This window comes from Crinia signifera, chromosome 5, assembly GCF_055691185.1.
Source record: "Crinia signifera chromosome 5, ASM5569118v1, whole genome shotgun sequence".
NCBI classification, from domain to species: Eukaryota; Metazoa; Chordata; class Amphibia; order Anura; family Myobatrachidae; genus Crinia; species Crinia signifera.
In genome coordinates, this window is record NC_139221.1 from 290,058,292 (window position 1) to 290,071,257 (window position 12,966).

Sequence of the window (12,966 nt, forward strand, 5' to 3'; positions counted from 1 at the left end):
GGCTGACAATGCATTGGGTTGCTGTTTTATTATTTGAATCATTATACAGCGTTATACAGCATTTCAAAAAGTTGCATTGTGACGATGCATCCACTTCATGCTGCATTCAAAACTGTTTTGGTGCCTCTCTTGTGTCTAGATCCGTTTGTTAATACAACGTATCTGATGGCAGAAATACATGTTTGGTACTAAAGCAGGAGAACTACAAATAATGTTTATCCTAGGAACTGTGTACACTGTGGCTTTCATTACATGCAGGGCACATCATCAGACCTAGTCTACATCCGTTATCCCCAAAGATCTGTTTTTTTTTTGGAAGTACAAACTTTGTATAATTACTGTCATCAATTCTGGAGCCCAGCGCAGCTGGCTGACCGGTCTGTTAATGTGGAGCAGGTGGTCGCTGTAGAAGTCACGTCCCCTCCTGCCTCTAGTGCTAGCACAACAAACAACGTCACTCGCAGCATGTCGTTGTGGCCAGACTCTGGGTTATAGCCTCAGGTAACGCTCATTTTACCTGTTCGGCATTTCATTTGTTTTCATCAGTACTAATCGCAGCAGATGCTGGTAGAAAACCCTATGGTCGACAGTCAGTAGGTCGACACCACTGAATGGTCGACATACTCATTGCCGACAGGTTCTTAAGGTCGACACAAGCTTCAGGTCGACGATGGGAAGGTTGACACTGGGTTTTCACTTTTTTTTGGTTCCGAATGTCGACACAAAAGTGTACCGCGTCCCCTCGCATGGCTCGCACGGGCACGGTACCTTTGCAGCCAAACCCTAAACACTCTCTTCTAAGTGCCTAACACCCCCCCCCCCCCCGCAGCCTAACCCTAACACCCAGTTCTAATTGTCTAATCCTCCGTGCAGCCCATTCCCAACCTTTCCACTCCCGCCACCTAACCCTAAGTTGCCTGCCTAAACCCCCCCACCCTAACGCTAGCCCACCCCACAATCTTACGTTCAGGGTGCATTCCAGCACCAGTCTTCTGTCCAGGAATCGGAATGCTGTATGCATCGCCACATCCCCGACTCATGTATGGTTGGTACCAATAGTTCCATTGCTCAGTAGAATAAGCCCAGCCCCTACATGAGCATTCTGATTGTCCACACTAAAGGGGTGTACACACACTTCGATTTTGATAGGTTTTTGCTTCGATTTTGCTTATTGCATCGAAATCGAATGGTTTTTAGATGCTTTCGATCTGCATTCGATTCCATGCGTGCTCCCGTTTTCTCTATATCGAAAAGAAAAATAGACTGTGCAGGCAGGGAAATATAGAATTCGATCCCGTAAATCGAAAGTGGACACTTTGCCTTGAATGTAAATCGAATTTGATATTGAAAGTGATATCGAATGCAAAACTACAGATCTAATGCCAAATTGAATGCAAAGATCTAATGCCAAATCGAATCGGACATCGAATCTAAAGCAAATTGAAGTGTGTGTACACACCTTTATGTTGATAGGTGCTTAGATATTATGTTCATTATATCTATTCTATATAATACATGGCATTGGATAGAACTTAAGCTGATGTTCATTTATCCCAATTATCTTCAGGCCATGGAAAACATAATTAGTTCTTATCAGTCCCATTTGAATGGATCTGTACTGTTCTTCAGAGACTGAAACTGGCCCACACATATTACAATCGCTTCAAAATAATCCAACTTTATTATAAGCAGACACAATGAAATCTTACACAGGTGTAGAATGGTAAAACAATCCCTTTTTGTATTTAAAATTCTACAAATTACAGTTTTGAAGAGTTTTCCTACATTTCTGGTTAAGGTGTGCATTTCTGATACCTCAATTGTTTTTCTCCTTAGTTAACTTTGTCTTTGAAAAGTAATATAATAATGTGAATGGTACAATCACAGTCTGTATATTTTATTAATACAGTTCATAAATGATATAATGGTTTAAACACTACGGACCTCCTTTGAAATTAGGCTCAAAGCCACACCCGGACTCACAGGAACAGATCTGTACCAAATGCGGGCATTCTCGCACATTGATAGTGCTCTCAATGCTGCCATCTACTTGCTGTACACCTGCAGTACCTCACCAGCTGACGGTCATCTGTTGGACCCTATATATCTAACCACCGTTTTCATGATCCAATCGGAACTGCCAGTCAACTGCCATTGATACTTGGCAATCCGTCAAAGTATAGTAAAGCACTCGCACAATACCGAATTGCCTGCAAAATATTGCGGGCACGTATCAGAATGCCAGGCCCCAGCAGCCTGCCACTAGGAGTTGTAATTTAGCAGAAAATTCTCAAAGAAACAACGCATACTGAATTAGGCCCAATGTTTGAATCAATGGGGATTTGTTACTATTTTGGTTTTGAAGTTGCATTTGACTTGCGTCTTCCATGCAAATGAATCCTTTGTAAATCTGTCATTCACAAAATTGTGTCTTTTTTTAACAGAAAAATCGGGAAACCGACCAGTGTCGACCTTTAGTATATTTCCCCCTTAGTGTATTTTGGGTTCATGTTTATATCCACTAAATGAAGGTGCCTGGTAAACTGAAATGATGCTTTCAATGTAACCACTATGATGGGACAGACATACAGTAAATGGTAAATCAGGAATTTGAAATTCAGATGAGCCAGATGATGGTTTGATATCGTCTTCTTTTACATACTCTTCATTCAGTACCCTAGCTGCCTGAAACGGAATACATACGAAATCCCGGCGGTCGGAATCCTGATGTTCAAAATCCCGATGCCGGAATCCCGACCGCCGAAATCCCGACAAGGAGGGGACGTGGATCGTCCCTCGTTGCGGGCTCGCTGCGCTCGCCACACAGCGGGCCTGGTGCCTCGCTATGCTCGGCACACTCATTTATTATTTGTCGTGGACACCCACGGAGGGAGAAAGTGTCGGGATTTCGGCAGTCGGGATTCCAGCGTCTGGATTTTGAACGCCGGGATTCTGACCGCCGGGATTATAACTGCATCCCCCTGAAACATGTGCAATCAAAATATTGTTAGCATGTAGGATAGCGTAATATACAGTAGCACTCTAAGATATATTGCTTAAATTATTGTACCCAGGAAAATTATAGGATTGCCAGGTGTTGAAGTTGGCCTGATTTAGTAATTAATACAATTATTTCCTCTTCCGTAAAGATTGGTAGTTATTAATGTCACTTACAGACAAGAATAATGTGTAAGTTCCACGGAAAAGCAGTTTCCCAACTCAAGACATTAAGGGGCCAATTCAGGATTGTTCGTAGCAATCCCCATTCAGCCACAGCCATGATGGCCAAGTCCTAGTGCAGTTGAGACTGACTTTTATTTGTGAAGGCAGGTGATATCATTCGATGGTCGTTGACCATCGAATGATTTTTCCTGCTAGCTAAGGCACCAAGGGGATTCGGCGGTGAGGGAGGGAGGATTCAGCCAGGCGGCACCTCAGGCGCTTGTTATCAGCGATGTTCACAGGTTACCAATCCAACCTGAATTATTCCACAATAAAACCAAAAGATGCTTTCATGTACGCAACCAATGGCTGAATAGGATCGATTTCTTCCTACAATATTCATTACCGCTGCAATTTGTCCTGTTCCGCATTGGCCCTTGTAGAATATAAATAAAGACATCAAAAGTAATTTTATAATACTGTGTGAGTTTGTCGTGTCATCTATTCAACTGTAAATAAACTAATTCCAAGTCACTCAAAGATGGTCAGAAGTCACATGTGCTCAATACACTATTGTAGAATACATAGTAAAAAGCTGGAAGATGACTTAATACCTAATAGCATTTTTTAATTATACTGTCTCTGTAAGTTGCTTAACAGCGGCAAACTCTCAGTAGGAAGCACGAAGTCCCGTTTAGGATGTGGTGCCTCTCTTCTTCTGCAAAGCTTTCGCCAAGTCGGACATAAAGTCTATTTGGCCACCGTTTGCGGTTGACATCGATCCTTTACTGTCTCTTCGTTTCGGAGGGTTTGGCGGGTGCTTTTTCACTGGAAGCTGCGGAGGGGCTGTAGCTGCAGGAGGGGGTGGCGGTGGAGGAGCAGGGGGTGCATTGTGGCTACCCAAACTTGCTACCTCTGTGAATTGGGGAGGGGCAGGAGGATATTGAGTGGTAGAAATAAAGGATGGAGGCGGTGGAGGTAAAAAATCTGGCGGAGAGTCAAAGAAGTCAGGGGGAGGCGGGGGCAGGACATCATCCCCCCACAGTGATTCTTCAGCTGCTGGATACTCCAGTGGTGGTGGTAGTATATCGGAGTGTACTGACTTGGATTTCATTGGCAGTGGTGGTGTAGCCACATGTACTTGGGATGGTTTTCTTGCAGGTGTCGGTGGCGGCCTCTTTGTTAATGTAGCAGGAGGGTTTTTATGTTCAGACTTGGGAATCTCATTTAATTTTGTACTCTAAAGAAAAAACAAAACAGTCCATACATGAATATTTACTTTTTATTTGACCATCAATGATATATAAAGCAGGCCTGACCAACCTTTGACTTTTCACCTGTTGTGAAACTACACATCCCAGCATGCCTTGCCACAGTTTTAGCATTCCCTAATACCAAAGCTGTGGCAAGGCATGTTGGGACTTGTAGTTTCACAACAGCTGGGTTGGACAGGCCAGATATAAAGGTTCCAGCATTGGCTTTCTGAAACAAAGAAAGTTATGTGTATACCGGCATCTTTTCACATGCCTCTCCACCTATATGATGCCTTCATAGGGATCTGATTTCTCCCATCCATGTTCACACATCATCTGTTACAATACATTACAAATAATGTAACAGTCCCAAAAAGAAATATACACTTACATTATCAGCGTTGGCTGCAACCCTGGGCTGCAGTGCTGACCACATAATGGGCCAGATGCACTAAGCTTCAAAAGTGATAAAATGGAGAGTGATAAACAACCAACCAATCAGCTCCTACCTGACATTTTTCAAACACAGTCTGTGACATGGCAGGTAGGAGCTGATTGGCTGGCTGTTTATCACTCTCCCTTTTATCACTTTTGAAGCTTAGTGCATCTGGCCCAGTGCCAGAGGGAACTACTAATGTAAACATGCATAGTTCCCCCTGGGATCGGCAGCGCAGTGTGCATCAGAAGAAGTGCAGCACCTAGGACTCTTTATAAGTCATCACAGTCCTCCTAAGCCTGCCCCCAGACTCCCATTGGTTCCTTTCACAGGAGTCTGGCGGCAGGCTTAGAAGAAGTCAGATGCCTTATGCGGAATCCCAGGGCCTCACTTTGCCTGATGCACACAGAGCTGCCAATCAAAGGAAGAGAATCCAGCCCATATATTACATACATCAGAACATGTATGTTTACATGTGCTAAGCGGTTCTTCCCTGCACTGTATGGTTGGTGCTGCAGCCGCGGCTGGTTATTAGATTTGAATATCTTCTATTTTCTGTAAATGAAAGTGTATATTATGTTAACAATCGGGATATTTCTTAAAACAATAAACGTGATACCATGCAAAGCTGGATGAAGTCTGCACGTAGGTGGCATGTACGGAAGCGGCCTAGTTAATGACAGGACTATCTCCAGGATAATGTGTACATATTATTAGAATGTGCAGTTGTTAAGGACCCTTAATTGCTTTCACCTAGCAGAGAACATTTGAAGAATGTTTGTAACGTTTCCTATACAGGTCATTTCTTTAGGTCTTTAGGTAATTCATCATTACGTCTAGCAGTGATTATGCCATCATTATCCCTTCCCTATAAACACAAACTTACAGCATCATTTACATTACTCTTGTGTATATATTTTCTCAATACTGGCTCTCAGCAGAGATAAAGGGGATTCTGTTGTAGGAAAACTCCCGAAGCACGTGAGCATACAACACTGTTTTGCAGACCTCCAAATTTCAGGCCCAATTCAGACCTGCTCACCGGGCTGCGAGTCTTGGGAGCCCATTGAGCAGGTAGCCGATTCTAACGCACGCCCCCTGCATGCGCAGCCATGCACAAGGGGGGAAATGCCGGTGGCGTGCCCCTAAAGACCCACAGGGTCTCAATCAGGGCTGCCATCAGGAATTTTGGGGCCCGGGACTCATTTCTAGTCCGGGCCCCGTGCCCCCCTCTCCTCACTTGAATTATCGTAACCCGGCTCCTTCTCCCCATCTCCTCTTCCGCTGAGCTGCAGCCCGGAGGTCCCAGAGTGCCAGCTTCAACTCAGGATGCCAGCGGACAATTAAAATGCAGCACCGGCTGGTGAGCCAACCAAAGCTTGCATACCGGCAGCCGCTGTGATTGGCTGCTGGTACGTGAGCTCTGATTGGCTCAAAAGCCGGTGCAGCATTTTAATTGGCCGCGGGGTCCTGGGTTGAAGACCTGCTTTGTTCAGTGCACTGAGTGCAGCGGAGACAGTCGGGAGGGTTTTGGTGGGCAAAATGAGCTGCCCGGGCCCTTCCAGCGGCCCTGGTCTCAGTCATCCTGCGAGCAATGAGTGAAGGTATCGTGTGAATGCATGGTCATTAGCCTGCGAATTTGCAGCCTGGCGAACTCGTCTGAATGACCCTCCGGGGGTGGGAATGTTTTTTGTAATATGACTTACAGTATCTTAAACTGTAAATATCCGTAAATGAAATCTGCCTGTTGGATCCTGTACATATGTAAACAGACTGGTTCTCACTGCTTTCGGTTAACAGTGTCTAGGTCAACAGTCAATAGGTTGACCCCCTAGACAGGCAATAGGTCAAAGCACTAGGTTGATATTGACAAAAGGTCGACATACTTCACGATCCATGTCGACTGCTAGTGAGAACAGTGAAGTGGACCGTGCAAAATGAGTCACCATGATCAAAGCATGGCGAGCGTACGCTTTACACTAATTGGCGGTCCATGTTGACATAGACATCAAGTTTGAAAACTCATGTCGATCATTTCCTTGTTGACCTTGTGTCAACCTTTTGTCATTGTTGACCTAGTACACATAGACCTTTTTCACGCGTCGACCTTTTCACTGTCGACCAATAGCAGTCAACCTAATTACCGTCTATCTTTCAGTTCACACCCGGCTCGCACTTGGTGGTACTGATTGTAAACAGCGCCACAAAAAAGTCAGTGACAGGTGAGGGGTTGTCGGTCCAAACAGTGACTTCCGATCCCACCACTAATACATGTCACTCAAAGGAAAAGTAATATATGTAAAACACTATAATGTGTTGCTATGTTGCAGGACAGGGAAGCCTAAAGAAAACATGCACTGGGGGACAGATTGCTGGACTGGGGGAATTAAAGGGCCCATCGGGGGAATGCAGTGATAGGGTGCATGCTTGGGGGTGTGGCCAGCAACCACAGAATATTAGCCAACCGTTAAGTGCATGGTCTGGGACCCTTTATAGATACAGTAAATACTGCTAGTGCATGAATGATAATGTACCAGAATATTTACAGCAATGCACTGTAGAAAATACACCGTAGTCCTGTGCAGTATAAGGTAACGTGTATAATTAAAGTGCACAGTCTGGAACCTGATCCCTAGAGGAGGGAATGGGCCCTCAGGGAGTAGGACCCACTGTGGTTTTCCCTTATATCCTCTGGGCCAGTCCAATTCTGGTGGTGGATTAGAAGGGTAGAAGGTTTCTGGGAACCAAAGGTAGCTTTCGAAGTTTAGGAGAGACAATACCCGCACTAGGACTATTTTTTCAAGATGTTTATTATTTTTCAGAAAATGTCCCCATATTTTTTATTTTATTATTATGATTTGATATATTTTTATAGGGGGTGCAGCCTCAGACTGTTGAGTTAGACGCAGAAAGAGTCTGCTCGTGGCGCACTGAGAGTGATGATAGTTCTTTAAAAACTTTTACTTTTATTAATTTATGTTAAAAATTATGGTCTATTGCCACAGCAACATTTTTTAAAACTTTTCGTAGATAAGGAATAAGAAGAAATTCTTAATTTAAAATAAACTGCGTCCAAATCGGCTAGATGTGTGTTATTTATTTCCTCTCTTGTTTTATAGTGTACTTGGGTATCCATATATTTATAACATATATTTGGTTAGATAGAAACTTAGTATATGTTAAGGTGCCCATACACGGTCCGTTTAACGGATCCGTTCGGGACTTAAATAGTACACATCGCATTGCTTGCCTTGTGCATGCAATGCGATGCGATGAACAGCTAGCACATACTTTTTGTACCGTACGATGAGATGCGCGGGACCGCACATCTCATAGTACAGAACGGGCGGTCCGGGAACGGACCGTCTATGGGCTCCTTTATAGCTAGTCTGGAAATTTGAGCTTTATTACTTGTTTCTCTTTCACATGTGTCCCTTGTAATTTCACAGGGTGTATTGGCTTGGGATCCAAAGGTAATAGTAGGTTTTAGTTACAATATTAACCTAACAATAGTTAAATAACAGATTAACAGCTATTAATGGTAATTAGTAGTACTGTAGTACTGTAGGTAATTATCTGTAAGGCAGAATTTTTCTGAGTGCATCGACAGGTTGACGGGAAAATATTTATACACAGATAACCTAAGAACAATTGATATAACTATGCTACAGAACACTGGCCCTGTTACTGCTAAGGACACAACAATTACAAGCTGTCAGCCATGAGTCATATACTGTATACATCTCCTGCCCAGTGTTCCAGGACAGTGCTTCTGGCATGTTCATGAGGTTAAGGAGAAGTTCTCAGGAGTCCCGCCAAGTGGAAAAGAGCTAATGACTTTGTCTGGGCGTGCGTCCTTAGGAGGTCATTAGATGTTTTACCTATCTCTGCAGGCAGGTCTGGGACTCTACCTATCTCTGCAGGCAGGACAGTGACTCTACCTATCTCTGCAGGCAGGTCTGGGACTCTACCTATCTCTGCAGGCAGGTCTGTGACTCTACCTATCTCTGCAGGCAGGACAGTGACTCTACCTATCTCTGCTGGCAGGTCTGTGACTACCTATCTCTGCAGGCAGGACAGTGACTCTACCTATATCTGCAGGCAGGTCTGTGACTCTACCTATCTCTGCAGGCAGGTCTGTGACACTACCTATCTCTGCAGGCAGGTCTGTGACTCCACCTATCTCTGCTGGCAGGTCTGTGACTACCTATCTCTGCAGGCAGGACAGTGACTCTACCTATATCTGCAGGCAGGTCTGTGACTCTACCTATCTCTGCAGGCAGGTCTGTGACTCTACCTATCTCTGCAGGCAGGTCTGTGACTCTACCTATCTCTGCAGGCAGGTCTGTGACTCTACCTATCTCTGCAGGCAGGTCTGTGACTACCTATCTCTGCAGGCAGGTCTGTGACTCTACCTATCTCTGCAGGCAGGTCTGTGACTCTACCTATCTCTGCAGGCAGGTCTGTGACTCTACCTATATCTGCAGGAAAGTCTGTGACTCTACCTATCTTTGTTTGGGAACCACTTTCCTAAAATCTGGCAATGTACAAATGAAAGCAAGGAAATATACCTCTTAAGAAAAGGCAGTGTCTGTATCTGAACTTGTGGAATGTTGGAAAGGGCCATTGGGGCAGATGTATTAAGCCTTAACAAGAGATAAATGCAAGGGTGATAAAGAGAGATAAACATTCAGCCAATCACCTGCTAACTGCCATGTTACAGGCTGTGTTTGAAAAAAGTCAGTAAGGAGCTGATTGGCTGGACATTTATCTCTCTTTATCACTCTTGTATTTATCTCTTGTTATGGCTTAATACATCTGCCCCATTGTGTGTAATCCTGTAGTAACAGCAATTACAGTACTTGTATGCTCATTATGACACACTTACCTTAGTTTCCTCTCCGCGCTTCCAGGCATCGGTGAAGCTGGAACTGACGTTTGGTACAGTTTGGGATATCTGTCCGTTACCTTGGGCTGTCACTTGAAAGTAAAAAAACACATTTAACGAATTAAACACATTTTTCGTCTTGGAGAAAGGCTGATGCCTTTTTGAGGTACATTAAAAGCCTATGGATACCAAATGATACAGTATGTTGTCCACATATGCTGAAATACCGCTTAGTGCATCTTGTATGTAGATATATCATCTGTCACACCATCACAGCTCTATGGCAGGTGCTGTTTTTGTGTCTTAGTATTGCCTCCTATGTGATTAGATCACAGCATCTTTATATGCTAATGCTTTCAGTGACACACCGGTGCTGTATCTGGAAGACTCCCATACCATGTAACATCCATGTGCTTCTTTTTAGGGGACGGGTTATGTTAAGGCTGGCTGTGGGGGGAGAGGGAGGGGGGGGGAGTTTGAGTAAAGATGACCATAAACACGCAGATTTATCTTCAGATCTGGCTGGTTGGAACAATAACATGGTTATGGATGAGAGCAAATGACAGTTGACCATTTGCTTGGAAAAGCTGGAAAACTGACAAACTGTCACTCATCCATAACCATGTTTTTGTTCCAACCAGCCAGATCTGAAGATAAATCTTACTAGTGTATGGGCACCTTAAGGCTGCGGGAGGGGAGGATTAGGGGAAGGGTTAGAATTAGGCTTCAGGAAAGGAACGTTGTTAGGCGGAGGGTTAGAATTAGATTAGTTTCTCGCCCCTGCCTGGATTATGGCAATCGGGATGCCGGTGGTCAGAATACTGATGGTATCCCCGTACCCATTTTCTGTGAGATGTACATATCTTTTTAACTGTGCTGTCTCCATTTTATTTTCACATCTGCCTATAATATACAGACTGTGGAAAGGAGCCACGCTGCCAACACTTGAAACAACCACAATAAGGACATAGATATTATATATTCAGACTGTGTATGTTTTGATCTTCTTTAGTGATACTAAAGATTTTACTGTACTCTGAACACTCGTTCAAACCCTCTGTTACCCCTTCAGGTGCTGCAGCTGAATTGGGCAATTCTACATAGGTGCTTTCACTGCAGAGTAAGATACGCTATGGTACTGGCGCGGTTCTCACCCTGCATCTGCTCTGTGGTTTGTTTGTTTTACCTGTTGCACTTGAAACAGATGAATTGCACAGAGTTGACCAATGAGAAGCGAGTCCTGCTTTCTGGACAGCCATCTTGTAGTTTTCATATAAAGTCTTTCCATACTGTAAACAGAAAGAAGGTGATATTTCAGAGTGAGACAGTAAGGTCCTTTCAATGTCTCCTATTCTCGTATTTTTGGATCAGTTGAAAGCGGCTTGGTTCCTTGCCACTCAGCTCACTAATGACTTTCAGATACAGCTGAGAACGTGTTATGGCTCTCAGCATTCCCTATTTGCATACCTCCCAACCATCCCGGATTCGGCGGGACATTCACGATTTACGGCCGATGTCCCGTCGTCCCGGTACTGCTTACCGCAGTCCCGGCTTCCCGAGACGGTTGGGAGATATAAACCACGCCCCCACGCTCTCTAGGACGTCACTATGCCTCCAGCGTATGTGCGCAAGCTGCTGGGCGGTCACAGTGACGTCCTCTTCCTATCCAGCAGCTGCCATCTCTACGCGTCTGAGTGGAGCCTGAAGTCCTGCAGAGCCAGCGAGCGGTAAGTACGGACAGACAGGCGGGCGGGGGGGGGGGTTGGTTGATGTGTGTGTGGGGGGGGATTGCCAGTGCCTCCTAAGAAGCGACGAGGCTGAAGTTGGCTTCTTATTCCGCCTGCTTCTTATTCTTATTGAAGCCAACTTCAGCCTCGTTAAGAAGCGTCTGTACCTCAGGAGACACGGCCGGGTGTAGGTGTGCCTGCAGTCACGCCCTCACTCTGCAGGCACTCGCTGATGTGCTGGTGATGGGTTGTGGGGGGTGATTGGGGAAGTAAAATAAATGTCATGTGCTGGGTGGTGGGGGTGGGGGGAGTAAATATCATGGGGTGGTTATATTTAGTATTGTTTTTTTTTCTCTGTGGGTCGATAATATTACGACGAGCGGCGAAAACAGGGCGTGGCCGGATTTCGCGTCACCCCATGAGGCCACGCCCCTTTTCTCGAGACCACGCCCCCTTTTCGGGAGCGCGAACGTCCCGACCTCCCAACTTCAAAAGTTGGGAGGTATGTATTTGTGTTGGGCAAAGCTGCCCCCTCCTGCATGTCATGGCTCTCAGTGTTTCCTATGTATGTTGGGCACAGCTGTCCCCCTCCTGTATGTAATGGCCATCAGCAATGGTGTGCATGGGAGGAGGGCTGCTGCCGGATGCACTCCCTGGTCTCTGCTTGTGCCTGTCGCCGGTTGGGTCCCGGCATCTGTATGAATCAACTAACAGGCGCCGGGGCCAACGCATGTGCACAAACGCCTGGCTACTATGGGCTGCACTGACTGCAGCCCATAGAAGCAGGCTAGGAAAGCAGAAAGTGGCTTCCTACAGGAAGCCTGATCTCTTCTTATCGCAGTCTGGACTGGCAGTCCTGGAGGGAAGGATCACGTACCAATGGTACTGCCTGCCCTTTGGGCGAATGGGCAGGTAGGTCTTTCAATAGGAAGTCACTGCCACACTACCTGTGGTATTCTAAAATGTAGGGGTGATTCAGGATCACTTACTAAGCAGCAGTCATTCACTTCTTAGCGAGCGGTGCTGAATCACCCCCACCACATGTAAATGGTTTCTCTGTTTTCATCTGTGAAATCTCTGCTGCATGAGAGGAGGAGGTCTCTGTGGCTCCTGGTGGTCTCCCATCCATCTTTATACTGGGGATAGAAGCTGCTGGGAGATGTAGTTTCGGGGGTCACACGCACACACAGTAAGGGGGTTCATACACACATAATTACAGGCTCTCTTAAACGCTCACATACTCACCGCTGCTGCACGAGTCCAGTTCCCGATGCTCGAGAAGACAAAGCTTCACAAGGTAAGTAATTACGGACTAATTAAGATAATTGGAAACTTCCAATTGGTTAGTTCCCAGGGATAGGGGGGTTGGGTACCACATTTAATATTCTATCCTTTAATTCAATAGCAAAACCTTGCAGCTGTGGGGATAACCCTATGCGGTAGGGTTTTTTAAATGTCCCGCCATCAATTGAATACCCCCCACATTAGTGTTCCCTCTTT

The 12,966-nt window shown here is 45.3% G+C and overlaps 1 protein-coding gene across 2 annotated transcripts in view; it reads right to left on the reverse strand.

Annotated features, from left to right (window-relative positions):
• Positions 1-1,657: 1,657 nt before the first annotated feature.
• APBB1IP (amyloid beta precursor protein binding family B member 1 interacting protein) overlaps positions 1,658-12,966 on the reverse strand; it is a 103,873-nt gene continuing 92,564 nt past the window's right edge. For both annotated transcript variants that reach the window (XM_083189233.1, XM_083189234.1), the window contains 3 exons: positions 10,926-11,028; positions 9,740-9,831; positions 1,658-4,402 (listed from right to left, as the gene is read on the reverse strand). In XM_083189233.1, the coding sequence (XP_083045359.1) occupies positions 3,857-4,402; positions 9,740-9,831; positions 10,926-11,028 (741 nt within the window). In that variant the 3' untranslated portion in view covers positions 1,658-3,856. The remainder of the gene's footprint in view (positions 4,403-9,739; positions 9,832-10,925; positions 11,029-12,966) is intronic.